At 40.6% G+C, this 20,409-nt stretch overlaps 1 protein-coding gene across 2 annotated transcripts; it reads left to right on the plus strand.

Annotated features, from left to right (window-relative positions):
• The first annotated feature begins 1,030 nt into the window (after positions 1-1,030).
• On the plus strand, positions 1,031-19,460 carry FAM98A (family with sequence similarity 98 member A). 2 transcript variants are annotated; one of them, XM_082481356.1, is made up of 9 exons: positions 1,031-1,083; positions 1,301-1,379; positions 4,269-4,417; positions 6,009-6,143; positions 9,004-9,188; positions 11,568-11,648; positions 12,981-13,097; positions 15,845-16,012; positions 17,583-19,460. In XM_082481356.1, the coding sequence occupies exons 2-9, from the start codon at positions 1,327-1,329 to the stop codon at positions 18,336-18,338; spliced, it is 1,644 nt and encodes a 547-aa protein (XP_082337482.1). In that variant the 5' UTR covers positions 1,031-1,083; positions 1,301-1,326; the 3' UTR covers positions 18,339-19,460. The 2 variants fall into 2 exon arrangements, with proteins under 2 accessions (XP_082337482.1, XP_082337483.1); XM_082481357.1 differs by lacking the exons at positions 1,031-1,083; positions 1,301-1,379; positions 4,269-4,417; positions 6,009-6,143 and adding an exon at positions 6,443-6,526.
• Positions 19,461-20,409: the final 949 nt, after the last annotated feature.

The raw sequence follows: 20,409 nt of genomic DNA on the forward strand, positions 1-20,409 counted from the left end.
TGAAGTACAGGCAGGCAGGACTCCTCTGCTGGAGCATCAACTCACTGCTGCTGAAGGACTGGAAGTATTTTTGGCATGAGGCCTTTTGGCTGTCTCTGGCATGGCCCAGCCGTTACGACATACTCAGCTCTCCTATCCACGCTTCCTTTTTAGTACCGATGTGCTTTCTGCGGGACTGCTGCATCCCAGGCACTACGGCAATGCTGCCTAAGAAATTGCCTGGAAACAGCATGCAAAATTACCCCCCAAAATGCTACGATTGAGTTTTCCATCATTAATGATGCATCTTTATCCACATGCATCGCCTGCCTTCCTTCCTGAAGATGCTGGCGATGGAGCACCTGAGAGAAGCCAACGGTGTTGCACCGTCCCCTCTCCCTAAAAGCGTAAAATAGTTCTTAAAAAGCTGCCGGCACACAGCCTGAAGGAGTTTTCACTGTCAGCACGGAGTCGGGCTGGCTCTGCTATGGCCAGCGGTGCTTCGGCGTCCTCAAAAGCCACAGCACCAATGAGACACCCACCCACCACCGCAACGGCCCACCGGGGCGGCGGGAGGCGGCCCTACGGCGGCCGGGAGGGGCCCTCTCTCGGGCGCGTGGCATGCCGGGATTTGCGGTCCCGGTGGTGCGGCGAGGTCCGCCAGCGTGGAGAAGCGCTCACTGATCACTGATGAATTTTGACCCTTCTGCCGCCCCGTCCCCCTCCGCCTGTTGCCGCGACACCGCTCGCCACAGCACATTCCAGCGTGGGTTCGGCGGCGGGGAGGGAAGGGTCCTTCCTCCGAGCCTGCCCGAAGCAACGCCTGAACAGAAACGTGGGATCTTTGGCTCGTCCCGGGCTCCCTTCCCACAGAAACATCCCGGCGTCCGTCCTCGCACCCGCGTCTCCGTTTAGCAACGCTGCCTGGCGCGGCGGGTAGGCGGGCACCGCCGGGGAAGGAGGCCGCGCCGATCAGGCACAGCGTTCGGGCGGCCTGGGGAGAAGCCGGGTGAGGGGTCAGGCCGGGGACCTGCTCCTCCCTCCCTCCCTCCCCACCCTGACATGCCAACCCGGCAGTCGGCAGCGTAGCAGCGTGCGAGCAGCGTACGTGGGGGACGGGCCGAGCCGGGCGGGCGGTGGGGGCTCCGCGCTCCCCCAACACCGCAAGGCGCGGGGGGGGGAGGACCGTTGACCCGCGGGGCCGAGGCGGGACGGGCTGGTGGTGGTGGTGGCGGCGGTGGCGGCGGCGGCGGTGGTGGTGGTGGTGGCGGCGGCGGCGGGGCTGCGGGTACCGGGGGTGCTGAGTCCCGCTGTCGCGCAGGTTCCGTTTCCGTGCCCCGCCGCAGAATGGAGTTCGAGCTCCTGGAGAGCGACGTGCTGGAGTCGCTGGAGGACCTGGGGTAGGTGCCCGGGGCCGGCGCTGGAGAGGGGAAGAGGGCCGCCGGGTGGCCGTTGGCGGGGCCGTGGCGGCCCCAGGCGGGCGGTCCGGGCCGTGAGGAGGAGGGCGGCCCCGGTGTGGGTCCTTGGCGCGGGGGGGAGCCGCTGTCCGGCTTGAGCAGGCGGGGCCGTGGCCGCCCTGGAGGGCCGTGGCCATGGGCAGCAGCCTGAGCGGTGTCTCTTCATCTGGTGCTCCCCGCCCCCCCCCCCGGGTAGCGGGGCTGGTGATGGTGGCGGTTGGGCTTGAGAAAAGCACGGAGTCAAACTGGCGGGTTTTTTGGCTGTACGGCCTTTGCGAACGTTCTACCTCTTCCTGTGTGCTGATCTCCTCGGTTCCTGTGATGCCATCTCATCAGTAACTCCTCCGTTCAGCTGAGCGGTCCTGGCTGAGGGTGGGGAAGGAAGAAAGAAACCTTTTAAGAGAATTCAGGGGAGAGGAAAACTTCTGGGCTTCATATTAGAGAAAAATAATAGGGAAAAAATTGTAAATGACAGTATTTTTTCCTTTATTTTTTAAAAAATATAGCGCAGGAAGTGTGTTGCTTAAATCTGTTACTTTGTCAGAGTTAGTAAAGGTTATATAAATATGAAAAGGAGAGGAAGGAGAATGTGCCCTATGGTAAGCTTGCAAGTCTGTAAACTGTTGAGAGTTCAGACAGGCAGCTACAGTTTTACTGCTGCTGGTTCTATACAAAATCTGTATTTATTCACATTGGCCACATTCCCATAAATCACTTTGTGGCCAGAGTCGTTATGCTCCAACAAAGATTATATTTCCAGGGTAAGTTCATGATGATAGTTCCAAAGCTTGACAAATTAGGCTTCTGTTTTTGCAGGTATTTAACTGACTGAAATGTGAAAAGGTCTCTGCCATGATGCACCTACTGTGATAGTCTCCTTTTTTCTGTCACATGTTTAAAAAGAAAAAAAATAGTACTGGCTTGAAGGAGTTGTAATATGTGCTCTTATCTGTGTAATTACAGACAGAAAGTGGTGGTGTCAATTTTTCACATGCTCAAATAAGGCAAACAATGAAAGCGGATTAAAAAATAAAGTCGTATCAACCAAGATTGGCAACACTGATTGAAAAGAAGATGACATAGGTCTTCCACATTTGGGTAGCAGCTGGGAAAACTACTGCATGTGACTAAATGACTTTTGTTTCATTGTGTCTAGAAAGACTGGGGAGTTTGAGGTTTTAAGCTTTAGCAGTAGCTCCATGATTCTTCACAATTCAACTTATTTCTTCTAACCAGATACTAAAGACATTTCTAATTTTAATAGCATTGCACATCAGAGTTGTTTGTTTCTTTTTGGATTTGTACTTGAGGTGCTTAAACAGTGGTATCTTCCCTTTTAAATGAGTTGAACTATTGAAAAAGCAAACAAACTAGACTGCCTAATGTTACCAAAAGAGGAGCATAGCTTTAGGACATGTGCCTTTAGCAGGAATGGAAGGAAAAGACTGCTTGCAGTCAGGAATCTGCAGGTTGGATTACTGGCCAAATAGATGTGTAACTGAAATCATCTGTCAAAGAAAAATGCTAGAAAAGGGGCCTCAGACTTGACCAGTTATTTAAATCCAGATCCTGCCAAAGCAAAAGGCTTGTCATCACTTCCCTTCTACTTTGATCTATAACTGGATGTTTCTATTCTGAGTCCCATATGTTCCTGTACATGTGTAGGTCTGAAACGTCTGTGGGACAGGACTTAAACTTGCTCTAATTAGCCTGTTGGAATTGTGTCTGCCCCACTGTGGTAATGTAGTAGGGATGCACTACATCAGATTACCGCTTCCTATCAGCTGCTAGTAGATTAACTCTGTGTCACTAGTTGAGCTGCTCTGTGAGGTAAAAGTTATTTTTGAGTGTGGCTCCTTCATTTTGGTTGGATGAAGGAACAGGCTGTTACAGTGACCAAATCCTTTATATGTGATATTAATCACAAGAACAAAGCGTGAAGGATAACATTTTCATTTGCTCTTTGAGAGATATTTTTTTTTTTTCCCCCTACTTTTGAGGTTTGCTGAAAGTTGACTGGACTCACTGGGTTGCTCTGACATAACAGGTGACTTTACCTGGAAGCTCAAAAGAGGGATTTCAGTTGATTATGCTCACTCCTGGATGTCTGGTTTGGGTGCAGTGTATCAAAATAATATCGTGCTTTTTTTCATAAATACTTTGTAAGCTCTGACTTTGTGCTTGTACCTGGATAATAAAGCAGTCTTCTCGCTACCGTTCCTCCTCCCACTAACAGAGTATCAATGCACTGATGTCCTGAAAATGACGTCTTCTAAAACCCTCACGCTTTCTCACGCTAGGCCTGATTTTGGCTTATTTTGTTTATGCAAAGAACTAACTATTTATTTTTCTTGTGCCTATTTAATAAGGTAACTCTTCAAAAGAGGATATTATTTTGCAGATCACTTTTGTAACGTTTGTATCAAAGGCTTTGTTTTGCATGGCAACCCTTTAATACATGATAGGAAATGACAGAAAAGATGCACTAGTTCAGCAGTAATTATTCAATATACTGTAAAGCGATGTTCAAGAATGATACTTTGGAACTGCCGTTGCCCTAGATAGATAAATTGTAAGGAACATCTTCAAGTGATATTTTGTGACAGTCTCTTTGGCAGCAAGCTAATGTGCATGGAAATGCTGGGTTTACTCAGATGTTTTCAATATGCTTTTTCTTACAGTTTAGTGTAGGGATCTTATCAGTTTTGATGTTCAGCATTGCAGATGTGATGAGGGTGTAGCTCTCAATATGTATAAAGCATAAAATAGCTCTACCACAGGACATCAGTCATAGCAAATGTTAATAAATTGTGCTTTTGTTTTACTTGTCAGTTACAAAGGTCCATTGTTAGATGATGGAGCGCTGGCTCAGGCAGTCTCTCGTGGAGCCAGTTCCCCTGAATTCACCAAACTCTGTGCTTGGTTGGTATCTGAGTTACGGCTATTCTGTAAACTAGAGGAAAATGTGCAGGCAACTAACAGTAAGTAGCCATAACTCTAGCACAAATGTGCCCTTAATGTGTGTTCTTGCATGCCATAAAGATTTGGGCTGACAGTTGTTAAATCTGTTGTATCGGGGAGGATCATCTGCATGCTGTCAGATTTTGGATATTTTCCACCTCAAACTTGCCTAATGAACAGCCAGTAGAGATTGAAATAATAGTGAGGATCAAATGGTCTTTCTCCTGAAATTAGCTTTTTCTTTTAGTGGTTCAACCACAGAGTTTTTTTAAAGTTCTTGGGGTGGATTTAAGGAAACATTAGTGGGTATTTTTTTCATTGTATAATAAGAATACTTTTATGTTAACGCTTCTGTTTGTAATTTAGACGTAAGAAATACCTACTGTTCAAGGAAACGTTCTCATGACTACAGTAACCATATTTTCTTTTTATTGCTGGCTACCTTAACTCTGTGCTTACTATGTATTTTTCCCTCTTTGTGAAAAACTCTGTGAGAAGGAGCCTGAAAATATTTGTTTATCATATTGGTGGAGGAAGCAAACCTTAGTTTTCAAAAAATGTTATTTTCGGTCAACTAGTCATGACATTCTACAGATGAAATTGTTCAATTGGTATGATAACCTGTACTTCTGAATGCCTAGTGTATTAACTCATAATGCCTTTATGAGATTAACTTCCAATCTACTCAGTGGCCCAAGACTGACGCCTTTCACCTAAACTTCTGTTCTTTTTCCTTTTTCTCTCTGGTTTTGATATGTCCATCCTTTCTTGGAGTGTATTTGACCCCTTTTTCTTCTGTAACAATACAACATCTCACATCTTCTGGTAGTATAAGGTTCCTACTATACCTTTTGTGTAAAAAACAAACAAACAAACAAAAACCAAAAAAATCCCCCAGAAGTATTCTAACACCTATTTCAAATTCTCTAAACATAGTGACATTTTATCTGTAGTACCACCCAGTCCTACCTTAATTTTGTGTGACTTGAGTTTACAAATAACAGACATTTTTGAAAAGGGACTTCAACCCAAAGAAGAAAAACTGTTACCTCTCATTTAGCAGTATTTTTTGCAAAACTTGGCTTCACAAATTCAGATTAGTTTTGCTAATTTCTGATGCAAATATCAGTCTAAGCTTTGGTTTACATGACAATTATTTTTAAAGGATATTGGAATGAAATAAGATCAAATGTGAGTTTACAAGGAGAAGCAGTAAAAACATGAGAGCTCATAAACCGTATTATTCATGACTTTATCAGAACCACCTAATACATTTGTAGTAGGAGCAGTTAGTTGATACTTAAAATACCCTTATAAAAATTGATTTTTTTTTAAATGTTATTTGTAATTGTAGAAGTTGCCAGTGGCTGCCTGTTGTAGCTGGTAAAAGTTTTCAGTGAAGCATAAATTTACAATTATGAGGAATATCATGGCTCCAAATAGGTTGTGCTGTGTCTTTGAGAAACCCAAAGAACGCATTTGGCTTCCATTAAAAGCAGGGCTGGAGCAAAGCATTATTATTATTATTTTTTAAAAGAGCTAATTCATTCTAATCATAGCCAGAGAGATATATATTAGCTGTAAACAAATTATTATTCTTTTCCTTCTAAGGTCCAAACGAAGCAGAAGAATTCCAACTTGAAATGAGTGGGTTGCTGGCTGAAATGAACTGTCCGTATGCATCATTAACATCAGGAGATGTGACAAAGCGCCTTCATAATCAAAAGAACTGTCTCTTGCTGCTTAGTAAGTTAAAAGGGTACTTGCAAGCAAATCTGGTTTTGTGCAAGAATCAGTATTGTTTCTTACACTTAATGAGATACTGTTTTGTTTACCACAATGTATTAAAACAGCTACCTAAAATTATGAATTTTTCCCCGTAATTTATAGTGACTTACCAGTCACTTTGTAGCCAGTATATGATAGAAGATATTGTGAGTATTAACCTTTATCACATTCACTAGCAAAAAGCCTGTCCTATTGCTTCTCAAAAGGTACTCCGAAGAGGAAATAATTTGAAGACCTCTGCCAGGATTTAGCCACTGAACATTGTTTAGAAGGGTTGTAAAAATGACCACTAAGATCAGATGCATCATCATTTTGGAGCCCCCACCATCATGACTTGCAAGGTGCAATAAGACTTGCATTTTCCTATGCTCTGACAACAATTGGAACTGTTGTGAAAAAAAGAAAATGTTTTATCCCAGCTCCCAGTTCCTTTGATCATCTCCCTTAGTAAATAGCTTCAATGTTACTTTCTGCTGATTGAAAAGAAATTAGCAGTGGTAATGGTAATACTTTTCAACCCATCAGGTCTCAATACCTAAATTGATTTTATTCCTGCTTAGGAAATGTTAGATGAGAAGAAATAGTACTTAAAATTGGAAAAAGTGCATGATGTTGTTTCATGTTTAAAAAAAAAAAAGATTTTTATAAGTTTTAGATTTAGAAGTTGTAATACTAGTTTTAATCTGATCTTAAATTCAACATAAATTAATGTCTTATTTGCTTCCTCAGTTGCTGCTGATTCTTTGACTTTTCAAAACAGAAATTTAGTTCTGCTCTCAGCTGAGATATAAGAAATGAATTGCAGAGTAGGTTCCTGTATTTCAACAGTAGAGAAAGATGAGTTGTAAGACTTAATCTGAATTTGTTTTGATAGTATGTTCAAAAATGTCAGTTGGAGTGAGGTAACTGCTGCATTTAAAATATTTTGTAGCTCAAACAGTCTGCCCTTCAGTTTATTCTCTATAAGCAGGCCATTCAATAAATTTGGCTTGTCTGTGACACACAGTTTATCCCAGAGGTCCTCTGTGATGTATGTTTTGGTAATATAAGGCCATGCTCAGAGGCCAAACTCTGGTATCCCATTTAGCGGGAATACTATGTTTACTGTCAAATGTGGAATTGAAATAGATGCCAAATGCCTTTTGTGTGTACCACGATAGTAATACCTAAAACTTTTGCATAGCTTTCTTTACCTATGTTAAGCTAATTTATTAGATACCCTGTTGTATGTGAGCCATAAACCAGACTTTTTTTCAGGAAAAACAAAATAACCCTCTTTAATGGAATGCCACGGTATTTCACATTTTAACAAAATGCAACATGGTTTATGTCAATTGGAAGATGTAGTAGTATTGCTGTGAGAGGAAAGCACCAAATAAACTTAAGTAGTTAGGATTGCCTTGGTGTACAGCATCACTAGAATACAATATTAAGTACTGGCATTTGGAAAAATAGAAAGTACAAGAGTTTCAGGTTGGTTCAAAAAAGGTCTGCAAAAAAGAATCATTATCTGGAGAACATTTATGTCTTGGAGTGATAGACTTAAAAAAAATTTCAGTCTTTGTCAGAGGAGGTTGAAGGCAGCTTGAATGTGATCTCTGAATTCTTGAAACAAAATTCTGCTGCTAGTTTCTTTTTCAGGAGGTCCTAAAGGGATGTAAATAATTAAAAGTTGAATATAAGAAAAATCTGTATAAAATACTGTTGAAAGAACTTAAATGCTTCTTCACTGCTTTACATATTTAAGAATTCTATAATTTATAAGGTGCTATGTATCTTTAGCAGAAAACATTTTAGAGATCTGGAAGAAATTCTAGAGATCATTAAAATGCTTTTTTCTTTTTTTAATCTCTTGATCTGTGCTGATTTTATAGGTAGTAAGCTGCTTTTGTTTAGCCATGGGTTTACATCCTTGCTTACAAATCTGTCTTTATCAGTGCAATGTCTATCTTTCAATCCTTATTTTTAGAAATAATTATTTATGTTACTGTTATGGTCACTCAGTATGATTCATCATAAAAATATTGTTAAACCTGTGCGGTTTTTTCAGTTCAAACTTTAAAGTTGTGACGATTGCAAGCAAAGGCTGTGTGCTAAATTTATATCAGTGTAGCCTACACCTAATGCTGAAATTTTGGTTGTAGACCATGTTCAGAAATTATGTGATTTCAATTGTTTTGTTTGTTTGATAAAGGACTTATGATGGTAGGTTCTTGCAGTTCTGATATTGAATAGCACTGTAGGCATTCTAGCTTGTATTTCATCAGTTACTGTCTTCCTTTCTGGAATTATTATGAACCTGAATTCTCAACAGTACTTTTAAAAGTGGGGTTATTTTTCCACTCTGTGTCTTGCCTGGGGAAGTAGAGGAGATTTGTCCAACACTTCACTTATCTCTACTCATTTCCTTGCTTTGTTTCCTAGACCCTGAAGGAGTGCTTGCTTGTCTAGCTTAAAGTGCATGTCCTGGTCCCTCATCCTGCTTATTTCCATGTTCCTAGTCTCCTGTCTTTGCTGGGCAAAGCCTGAAGGAAAAGAGCTGTGCTCCGTTGAACTCTGTGATTAATACCTGTTGGAATCGTAGGGCTTTTTTTCAGGCTTTAATTGGTTGTACTAAACTTTTCCCCTCTTTGTTGTGTTTCTAGCATTGGGCTCAGTGATTATTAGAAATACGAGCGTTCTGTGGATACCAAAATGATAGCCCTAACTCTGTGTAAAACAGTCCATTTGTTGGTTTTAAGCACTTGAGATCTCACTGATTCTGAAGTGATTTAACTCGGCTATATCTGATGCTGAAATCTAATTTTTCTTACCCCAGCATACCTCATCTCAGAACTGGAAGCTGCCAGAATGCTGTGTGTGAACGCCCCTCCTAAAAAAGCACAGGAAGGAGGTGGCAGTGAAGTCTTTCAGGAGCTAAAAGGCATATGTATTGCTTTAGGCATGTCCAAGCCTCCAGCCAACATAACGATGTTCCAGTTCTTCAGTGGAATTGAAAAAAAAGTAAGATCCAAAGGAACGAAATTAGAATATTTATGATGTTACTGTTTTGATGGAAAATAGTTCTGCTACCAGGGAGAGATTTGCCTCTTGTGAAACTCCAGTGTTTGAATTTTGAAGGAAAGTTAACATGGTTTACTGAGTATGCTAAGAGTCAGGATTTTGAAAATGAATTTAAAGGCTTTTTCCATGCCAAGGCACGAGGTCGGGGACTACTGCTATCATTGCCTTACGGGTGAGGTATTTCTTACTCTGCTCTAGTTTTTAATGTCATCACCTGTTGCAGGAGACGTGGAAAATGCTGAGCGTAGGCCTCAGGAAGAATATTAAGGAGAAACATATTCCAAGAAATACACCTAAACAAATTTTTACAGGAACCTACTGGTTTAAAAATGTTTAGGTTAAAAGGTGTTGTAACTAAAGTCAAGTTTACACCTTTTCCCTAAGGCTTCATCAGTTCTTGTGGTTCCATTTATTTTTGTTACTTCTACATGTATGTGTTCTTCAGTTGTTGTGGTTTTTTTTGAAGACATTTACTTTTGTTTGAATAATTTTTGTAAAGCAGAGAAGTGGAGTGGACTGTCCAGTGCACAGGCCAAAGGTGGGGCACAAAGTTTTTAAGTTACCTTAAGTAACTTGCAAGATAGGGGAGAGAAGAACAGCAGAAGAGAACTGTTGTTAACTTTAAATAATGGATATGATTACAAAGCCCCCCAAAATACTTTTGGAGAAGTTTTTTGACTAACCTTTTAGTTACATTGTACTTAAACAAATTCCAGCAACTGAAAATAGTGCTTCATTTCTTTGCAAGAAATCAGTTTGGATTCTTCTGTTTGAGAAGAGGAGGATGGTTTTCCAGCAGAAGTCCAAGGTGTAGAATGGAAGCAGTTTGTTTGTTGGCATGCGCATTAAATAGTTAGATAAATAAGAAATCTATGCTTCCATTTTCTATAAAAGGTAGAAAATATAACAGTGAACAAGGCTAGCCAGCTTTGCTGGTGAAAGAGACCCTATAAAAATACAGAATGCAAAGTAGATCAAAATCTTTTTAATCTGGGAATATTATTATGTTTTACTGATTGACTTTTCTTTTACATTGGCTTGCAAGGTTAAATGAACGTTATCTTATTAGTTTATATCCACAGTGGTGATACTAAAAAAAAAAACCCAACAAAACTGAACAGTCCTTAAAGCATATTTTAATACAGCAGGAATTTCTAACCTACAGAGTTTTTTTTAAATCATATATAGCAGCGGTGCTTACAGTCCAAACGCTTCAGATGTTGACAATATTTGAGAAGGAGACAGTAAAGCTGACTAATAACTGAAAAACTTATTTCTCTTTGTAAATGAAAATACATCACAAAGTTGAGCAAAATGCGAAAACTTAAATAACATACAGTAAAAATTTTACTCTTGGCTGTATGATAGTTATAACAAGAGATAACCGTGAAGTTTTCTTGTTTTTAAAAGGTTAGTCTTAGAATGGCAGTATTCTGATCTAGTATGTGAAAATCAAGCCGCCTTTTTTGCCTCACATACATAGCATAGTTTGGAGTAGGATCTTTGTATAATTGACTTTCTTTGTTAATGATCCACCACATTAAAAAAAGAAACTGCTGATATTGAATGAACTGCTACCCCTGCTATTCTGAAAGCACTTGGTTTTAAAATGTTCAAGTTAAACAAATTGGGCTCAGCAGCTTTGGAAAACCAGGTCACTAAATGTGTTAAACAGCTCCTGGAATGAACAGTCAAGAAAGTTGAAAAATGTGGTTTTGCAACAGTGGAAAAGTGAAGTTCCATAACTACTACCTACTTTGATCCAAGTTTTTGTTGCTGCTACTCCGTTTCTTCCTTCTGAAGTCCTCAGAAATTTTGGGATGGGGAAGATAAATTTAACTTGCATTTTAAATGTTTGGGCACAACTCGGGTTAAGTTTTCATATTGAAGATTTTCTCCTTTTGATTGTAAAGAGGAGTCCTTCTTTAGGTTGTGGTATATTTCATATACTCTTAATGCAACCTCTTTACAAGTGTGTTTGGTTTTTTTTTCTGAATTAAAGAGATGATGTGTAAAATAATCACTCTTTCATGATGGGGAGCTGTACCTCATGGAATCTTTCTATTTTAACTGTAGATCTACTCTATAGTCAGTCTTAATTTTTAAACAATTATAGCCAAGGCTACCAAAAATACAAAAATACTTGCTTTCCAAAACAAGTGTGCTTGGTTCTCTGTCCCAGAGAAAACTACTTGATATTGGAGGTTGATCTGCCATGCCTATGACCATCCAAGAGTCCTGTCCTGTAATTTGAATCTTGAGAAGCTGATTATTTTTTTTTTTTTTAGCCAATGCTTATATTTTCATGTTTCCTAACAGCTGAAGGAAACCCTAGCAAAGGTTCCACCTAATCATGTTGGAAAACCTTTATTGAAGAAACAACTGGGACCAGCTCACTGGGTAAGTAGTTGCAGGTATTAGAGCCCATTTCCCTTTTTCAGGTATATAAAGTATTGATCTGGATTCTGTGTGTAACGTTGCAAAGTGATTTTTCTTCTCTCTTTCTGAAGATGAGAAGACAATTTCTTGCAGTATTTTATGTATACGTTGGTACAGTAAATGTTTAGGAACTGATAAGATCATAGGCTTATGAATCCGTATGTCTGGATGCAGGCAAAAGTTTTCCAAAATAAGGGATATTTATGATGGAGGTGCTGGCCTTCATGCTTGTGCCATAGCTTAAGCCTTCCTCTCCTCCCCCTTGCCGGCACTGTCTGTGTGACCTAGCCTTGCTGGGATGGTGTTGCATCCCCTCCTGTGGCTTCTTTCCAGCTAACCTGTGGGTCTTCCCATCATTTCCTCCTCTTTCTGTCCTGCTGGGGAAGGCGGCTTCCTTCATAGCGTCTTTTCCAAGAAGCAGTGAGTGTGGAGGTGGAAGCTGGGAAGAGGCTGTACACCCAGGTGGCAGAGCCACAGTCGTCTCCAGCTGGGTTTTGTCATCTGCTGTTCTAGAAAGGTGATGCCTGGGCTGGATACTGCTGCTGTGCCAGCACAAAGCTATTGGCTACTGCTGCAAGACTAAGTCTCTCTCATGTCTCTTGCTTAAGGTTGAAGCTCATCTCCTAACAGTCTGCTTCTTTCAGTGCTTGTATTTTTGAGGCTGAAAGTGGTCAGTCAATACATAAATTATTTCCTTAATGGTGCATATCTCAACTGTTGCTCTGACTAGACCACTGTTTTCTACCAGGTGTGTTTCTAGTCATGGCTTTTCCCCGTGGGACACTTTATGGTCTTATCTGTATGCAGATTGTGCTTTAATCAAGATTCTCTTACAGTACTTTACTTACTTTAGTCCTATATCTTTGTCCTTAAGCTTACTATTTTTTAAGAAGGCCAGGACACCCTCATCCCTAGGACTTACCTGTGTCCTTGCATCTCCTTCAGCTTTTTGCATGTAGTATTTTCTCACTTTTGCTTCTCTGTCCTGGTGGGTGTTGAGAAATGCCTCAGCAGTGTGTGCAGTTTTTATGTCCCTTCTGAAAAACAGACAGCTGTGCTGTTACAAATGGTAGAAGGCTGAGTGTGAGGATAACAGAGCCTTTGAAGCCTTCAGGAAAACAGTGTCAGCAGGCATAGGTTGCTGTGGGCCCATTTGTGAAGGTGGATAATTGCAGGCTTAAGCCCTGCTTGATACCTCTGTGTGCCTTTTTCTCTTCCATCCACAGTTTGTTATCTTAAGTAGAAACATTTTGTCTATAATCTATAGGTTACGTTTGCAAACTTTTGTTTCAGGAAAAAATTGAAGCAATTAATCAAGCCATAGTCAACGAATACGAAGTCCGAAGAAAACTGTTAGTCAAACGTTTGGATGTCACTGTGCAGTCCTTTGGCTGGTCAGACAGAGCTAAGGTACAAACAACTTGCTGTGAAGTCCTGGTTGGTGGTAATGCTTTATAATAAGTACCTCTGAAAAACTGCTTCATTGTTTCATCCTTCATGAGTAAGAAATAACCACAGGAGTTGTCTGGTTTTGGTTTGAGTTTCTGAAGAAGTTTGTGACAATGTATGATGACTAAAAAAATTTTACTTAAAACTGATTTATTGGATTTTGAAATAGTATGTAAAATGAGAAGACAGACTGTGTGTAACTACGCACCAAAGCCAAAACATACAATTAAATAGGCTGCCATAAAAAAAATAGTAAGAGGAGATGACCGATCCAACCGTTTGCATTCAGAGTGCCATAATGTGAATCACTAAATGCTGCATCTGTGTGATGGTAGAAAAGCATCTTCCTGTTGACTACCCCTTAACGTACTTTGTGCTGTCCACAGTGATCAGTTTTCCTTAACTCAAGGTGTATCTGCAAGCACAATTCCAGAGATGCACGTGAGAAAAGCTGCTAAGGCACTACTTGTTCTTACCTCATAGACAGGCTAATATTTTATGTGCTTCTTTTGTCTTTGGACTGTGCAAGTGGCTGTGACATGACATCTGTTCTCTCTGAGCATGTGATACATATTCTGCTTTTAAAAATAATTACATGGTTTCCCTATTTCCTGTATTTCATAGTGAAAAAGGCATTACAAGATTTAAAAAATAGTACATATTTATTTTCTAGGACTAAACTAGATCTGCTAACAAACTGTAAATTGTGCTGCTGGCAGTGTTTGAGACTGAGTTACTGTGACTCATGAATCATCAAGTGTTTTTTCTCGATGAATGATTTTTTTTTAAAAAGCAATTGTATTTTAATAATAAACTGTGACCTGTCCCCTTTTCTGTTTCATCACCTGAGTAGGGCTTCTACTGGTGTCCTATATCTTAAAACTTGCATTATTCAGGTTTTTTAGTAGATGACTGAAGATCTATCTGATCTGATTGTTGAGTATTTTAATTGTGAATGAAAATGGGCAAAAGTATGGCTTAAAAACCAGGGACTTCTGTGTTACAGCTTTGGCATACAAATCCATGTTTGTGGTTTGTTTTTTGTTGGTTTTTTTTTTTTTTTTCTAGGAGAATTCTCAGATGTTTTTGAACTTGACTAGCTACAGGAAATCCTTCACAAAACCCACAAATTGTATATATGCATTTATGTCCATTGGAATGCAAATCTAAATTTTTTAGTACCATAACAATATGAAATCGGAGAACATGGCTATAGTGTTCCAGAGATGCAATGTTTTAACAGTAGCTTTTAGCAATGCTTTAATAAGTTATGGTAATTTTTTTTTTATTTTAAAATTTGAAAAGTATCAGAAGGCAGTAGTATAACTAAATAGTTACTTCTCCAGATAGTAGGATCACCAGTAAAAACTTTATGGTCTATTATTAGGGTTTTTTTTAAGTTCAGAAATTTCAAGTTTCACCTAAAAGAATAATATCATAGCACCAAAACACTGTGCTCAGAGGTCAATCAAACTTGCCAGGGAAAAATGTGCTACTGTTCTGGTGAGTACTGTTGCTTTTCCTGTCTTTAGTCAGCATCAAGTAAATGATGTGCACGTTTTACTTCATTTTGAATAAACCCTGTTCAACTTCTCTTATAAAAGTAGAACCTTTTGGTTCTAAAAGCTTATCCCTAAGTCACTTGGAAATACATACTCTCGATTCTTCTCAGTTTCAGTTTTCTGTTGTTAGATGGAAAATAGGATTTTACGATTTTAAAATTTGCTCCTTAGTTCTTACCATGTCAAAAGATTTGTTGGAAAACCTGGTTTGCCTGTCCCCACTGCTGTCATCTGGGGTTCAGACAAAAAGCAGCCCTTTTGTCTGTGTGCAGATTGCAATCTGGTTTATCCTAACTGCATTACACGTTCTACTCCAATAACTGAAGATAGATGTAACTTGTGTTAACTCATGGCTGGTATCGCAGATTTCTGTTATGTCTGTCAGTTGGAAAATTGCTGGCATACTTTTAAGGTGTTCAAAAAAGCCAGTATGGTTAATTTATGGTTAATGCAAAAGGCAATAGAGGAAGGGAGATTGCATACACGGCAAAGTTGATGTGTAGGATCTCATATTTAGCTTGGGCACTACATATGCAAGAAAAAGGACTGAATTAGAGAAGCACTTGAGGACTTTGTCTTGTAAAGTACCTTTTGCTAGTACCTCTTGATGGCTTGTCTTTGTGAAGAAGCTGACTGGAATGAAGATGGTGTAAGAGTTAATGCAGCTTTGTTTTTTTGCTGATACAGTGTTGGAAATAAGGTGATTCTAGCCTAACTGGAAGGTGTGTGGGTCAGGGTGCAGGCACAGAAGGAGATCTGGAGGCTGGACACAGATGCGTTTCACTTTCGGTATCTTTTAGACATTAGCAGGAATTCGTATAACTATGACACACTTCTATTGTGTGTTTGACTGGCTGAAAGTCACATAGTCTGCACGTATATATCGTTAATCTTAAAATTATCAGATCAGTGTCTTGTCAGTTTAGTCAGAACAGTTTCCTGTATTACTTAAATTAATTAGACAAATGCTAGCTTTGTTGCAGTGATTCTTAGTTACAAAGTGGTTCTCACTGTTTTTATACCAATTTTTGTTCTATTTGCAGGAGTGTCTTGTTCTTCAGCGTTGATTTGATTCATTTGGTGAGGTGTCCCATTGCTTTCCAGTTATATTAGCTAACTGGGTTTTGTTTTTCTTCTCTCCCACAGAGTCAAACAGAAAAACTGGCTAAAGTTTACCAGCCAAAACGTGCCCTCTTATCTACTAAGTGCACTATTTCCATTGCAAATCTCTTGGCAGCTCGGCAGGATCTGTCAAAGATTATGAGAACAAGCAGTGGGTCCATCCGAGAGAAGACTGCATGTGCCATTAATAAGGTACCTTTGGTGACAAATGGCTTGTTCTGTTATGAATATTTAAGTAATTTGAATGTAGTAATAAATCCTACCTTTTTTAGGATTGTAAGTGGAATTTGAAAATAAAGGATAAGAAACTTGTGTTTTATGTACTCCAGATATGCATCAGTGCATTATGGGAATTGCGATTTCACCTGTTTACATTCAGAGTGTCCCTTCTTGGGGGCATTAAAAAATTGCTGAAGTATCTTTGATTACTTTCAGTGGGAGTAGGCCTGCTCTGTCTTACCAGAATTACTGATGTCATCACACTGCTGCTACCTAATCTATGATTCTAATTCTGTCACGGTGCATAAAATAATAGCTACATGGTAGCTGTGTTTCTGGTCTATATAAATAGAATGTATTAAGATCACAAAGCAAGAATCTCACAGGTTAGATTAGTCAAGTGTGTAGTTTTAGCAATGACGTAGAAGGAATACCATTTAGACTAGGTAATTTCCCTTGTTTCAAAAATTATGATTTTACAGGAGTAATAGGCTCACAAAAGTACATGTGCTGGACTTGAAGATCAGTAGCTATGTACAACAGTACACTTGGCACTTTAAAATTTGTGGGTGCACATGCATGCTTTTCTCCATTTTGGGTACCAGTTGTATTTCAGGTAATATTTGAATTCATTTAGGATGGAATGCTGGTGTTCTGATTTGTCTACCCCCTCCACCCCAAATAATTTTTACACCTCTTTAGTGTAGTTGGAGTGTGGAATGTAAAATAAATTAAGTGGGAACACAGGTGTGACTGTCATAGACCATATGTGTGTTTTACTAGGAATGCAATACTGCCCTGCTGCTGATCCATATCCTGTTAACTTATCTTCATTATCAATATTAGTTTTCCAGGACAGTAGCATAAAGTAACAAAGTAACCTGCTTCTATTTAAGTTTTTCTGTTATATCACTTTAAAACTTGAAGCAATGGAAGTGTCCTGTCCCGTTTTAAGTCTTGCTAAATTCTTAATGTCACAGCACCCTTTAACAGCTTAAAGACCTTCTAGAGTCTTGCTCAACTCTGGTCAGCACTGTCTGACATCTGTTTGTTGGTGTGTCAACACCAAGTTTGTCTGTGTGCGTCCTTGCTGAAAAATAAAAATCTTTGCACTTGGTTTACCAAAGATATCATCTTAGCCAGTGGCTTTTACAGCAATTCAGAGCACTGTTTCTCTCACTCTCAAGAGAGAGACTGTGTTCCCCTGTACTTGCAGTTGTTTGGGATTAGAAGTCTGCACTTGTAAACAGTTTTGTGAAAGACTGTATTGATGCTGCCTCTACTGGTGTCCCTGCTGGTTGAATAAAAGAAACGGGTCTCCAGACTTGTCTTGTTAGCAGTGCTTAGAGTACTAGATAATCCCTGTGAAATTTTTATTAATTGGAGACTAAGTTCTGTCACCTTAAAGCATAAAGTTTGCCTTGATGAAATCCTCTGGATGCAAGAACCCTTGTGGGGCTGCTGTCTGTGGTGTGCACCAGTAAATGTGGCTCTTCTGTGAGGTGTTAAAACTCCTACGGCAGTTTTCCCTCTCTCTCTGCAGGTGCTGATGGGCAGAGTGCCTGACAGAGGCGGAAGACCCAATGAAATTGAACCACCACCTCCTGAGATGCCACCGTGGCAGAAAAGACCAGAGGCTGGTCCGCAACAAGGTGGTGGCAGAGGAGGAAGAGGTGGCTACGAATCCTCATATGGAGGGCGAGGAGGTTATGACCATGGGGGTCACGACCGAGGAGGAAGAGGAGGCTATGACTCATCATATGGAGGGCGAGGAGGTCACGAACAAGGAAGCCATGATCGAGGGGGACGAGGAGGCCGTGGTGGTTATGATCACGGTGGCAGAGGAGGCGGAAGAGGAAACAAGCTTCAAGGAGGCTGGACAGATGGTGGAGGTGGTGGCTACCAGGATGGCAGCTACAGGGAGAGCAACTACAGAGATGGAGGTTTTCAAACAGGTGGCTACCACAGTGGTGGTGGCAGTGGTGGCTACCAAGGAGGAGGCTATGGTGGCTACCAGTCATCTTCATATTCAGGAAGTGGCTACCAAGGGGGTGGTGGTGGCTACCAGCAAGACAACAGATACCAAGATGGTGGGTCCCACAGTGACCGAGGGGGTGGTCGTGGAGGAGGGAGGGGTGGCCGTGGTGGTCGTGGTGGCCGTGGAGGTCAAGGAGGAGGCTGGGGGGGCAGAGGTGGCCAGAACTTTAATCAAGGAGGGCAGTTTGAGCAGCACTTCCAGCATGGAGGTTATCAGTATAATCAGTCTGGCTTTGGACAAGGAAGACACTTCACAAGCTGAGGCTGCTATAAACTTTCGCTTCAGTAGGGCTCGTGTAATAGAAACCTGGTTTCAGAGGCCTGGCTTAATCGCTGCTTGAATTAATACAGGTTTGTACATGGCAGGTAGAATCTCTTTGGGTAGGATATTTTGCGCTGAGCAAAGTACAACTTTCTGTAGATCTCTCTCCCCTTCTCCCCCCAACCTGTCTGAATTAAATGCATCATCACTACACCCTAAACATCAACTAATAGCCGTGCTTTTTAGATGTTGGACTGATTCCCTCTGCTCAAAATACTTTTGTTCTGAACTACCTGCTGTGTTTGCCTTCCTCTTTGTTTTAGAGACATAACAAGGCCTGTCTGGTTAAATTTGTCTGGTATAATAAACAAGCTTCTGTGTTTTTCCCCCTAATCATTGTTCAATTACATGTTCTAAAACCAGTTCTGAGTGTTGCTTTTTGGTTTGCTGGCCTCTCGTTTTAGTCATGAAGATATTACACGCATGTGCGTGCAGAGTGAAGTCCCTCTGACAAACAGGTTTTTTGTCTATTATATGAGCTCTACTGTGGATGCCATGTTCGGTAGCCTTATCTCCTGCTAAACTAAGTTTTCCCACCTGCTCAACTCTGAAGACTGACTGCTGCCAAAATCTGCAAAGATCATTTAAAACTAAGCTGAATTGTGAACCGGTAGTATGTGTAGGCCTGTAGTTAGGTGTAGCAATTCAAACTGACCTGCATCCATCCAAAACAAGTTGCTCTTCCCAAACCTAATTTTTACTTGAAATCAGCTAGAAGAAACGACAAACTGAAATTTATTTTATTTGCAAGTTAATACCACTGGCTCAGCAAATCTAGGGCAATTTGTTTTGGGGGTTGTCTTTTTAAAGAAATGCACTACGGCCTGGGAAGATTAATTCCTGCCTGGAGGAAGCCCTTTTATTATTGCTGCAGAAAACGAAGCCTGGCTGAGTTTGATGTTCTAATGTTTTTTTTTTTTTTTTTTTCTTTAATGAAAGCCACATAATGCTTCTTGCTGGGTTTTTTGTGTACATAAACATTGTCAAGCTGTGAAAGAAAATGGCTGAAGGTGTGCTGTTGTATAAAAGGTGAGCAATAAAAGTATCTGTATGTTCCCCTTGCTTTAGTTTTTTTTCCTTCTTGGTAGTAAAAAGCAGTTGCTACAGTAGCTGGGAATTCATGGGGATTTCTGTCTGCATCTATTTTACATTTTAATCTGTTTTAGATGTTCTAGTTGTCTCAGCCGAACTGTGGATTCTGCCCCCTGAGAAGCTGTCAGAACAGGAGTGGATGGGAGGAATTGATCTTCAATTACTCGAAGTTTACTATTCCACCCTCTGAACTGGTATAGCAGCATGGTCTCTCTCTTGGGGGTCGCTGTGTGAAGTTATTCTTAAGCTATGCGAGCACCCATCTTCTAGATTGTGCTCCTGCATGCCACATGAATGTGGTATGGTGCTTCTGGGAACTCTCCTGATGCTCTCCAGCCTTGTGGAAAACGTAGGTTCCTGCTACTGTGCTCGGTTGGCAGTATCAGGCTACCTGAAGTGCCCTTGGGGCTGAATCCAGGTTGATGCAGGCAGGAGGAGTCCCTTGAATTACAGAAATAATGTGAACATTTGAGAGAATTTGTAACACTGGTGTTGCTGTAATTTAAGATAATCATGTAAATAAGCTGATAAGCATTGTTTAAAACTGCTTTCCCTCTCTTTCATATGATCAACCTGAAAATCTCTTGTTTAATTTATTGCGGCCACTAGGTGCTGCTAGTGATTCAGAGGCTGGAAGCGAAGGTCACTTGTGAAACGCTCTTGAGAATCTGTCTCTTCAATTTTTTAACGTTTCAGACAAGTTTAATAAGCCTGACAAGGGAAAAGTTTTCCATATTGAATCCAGGTCTTTGGGAGTCACTGACACGGATCTATCTCGGCATAATACAGTTCAGATTATGAACCTCTAAAAGTGAATGTTGCTGCTTCACAACAGTATTGAAGGTTTCTTACAGTGGGATGCTCCAGAGAAAATATCTCCCTTGTGGGAGAGTACTGCCTCGTCGTGAACATTAGGTGG

Source organism: Vanellus vanellus (assembly GCF_965231255.1).
Source record: "Vanellus vanellus genome assembly, chromosome: 3".
NCBI lineage: Eukaryota > Metazoa > Chordata > Aves > Charadriiformes > Charadriidae > Vanellus > Vanellus vanellus.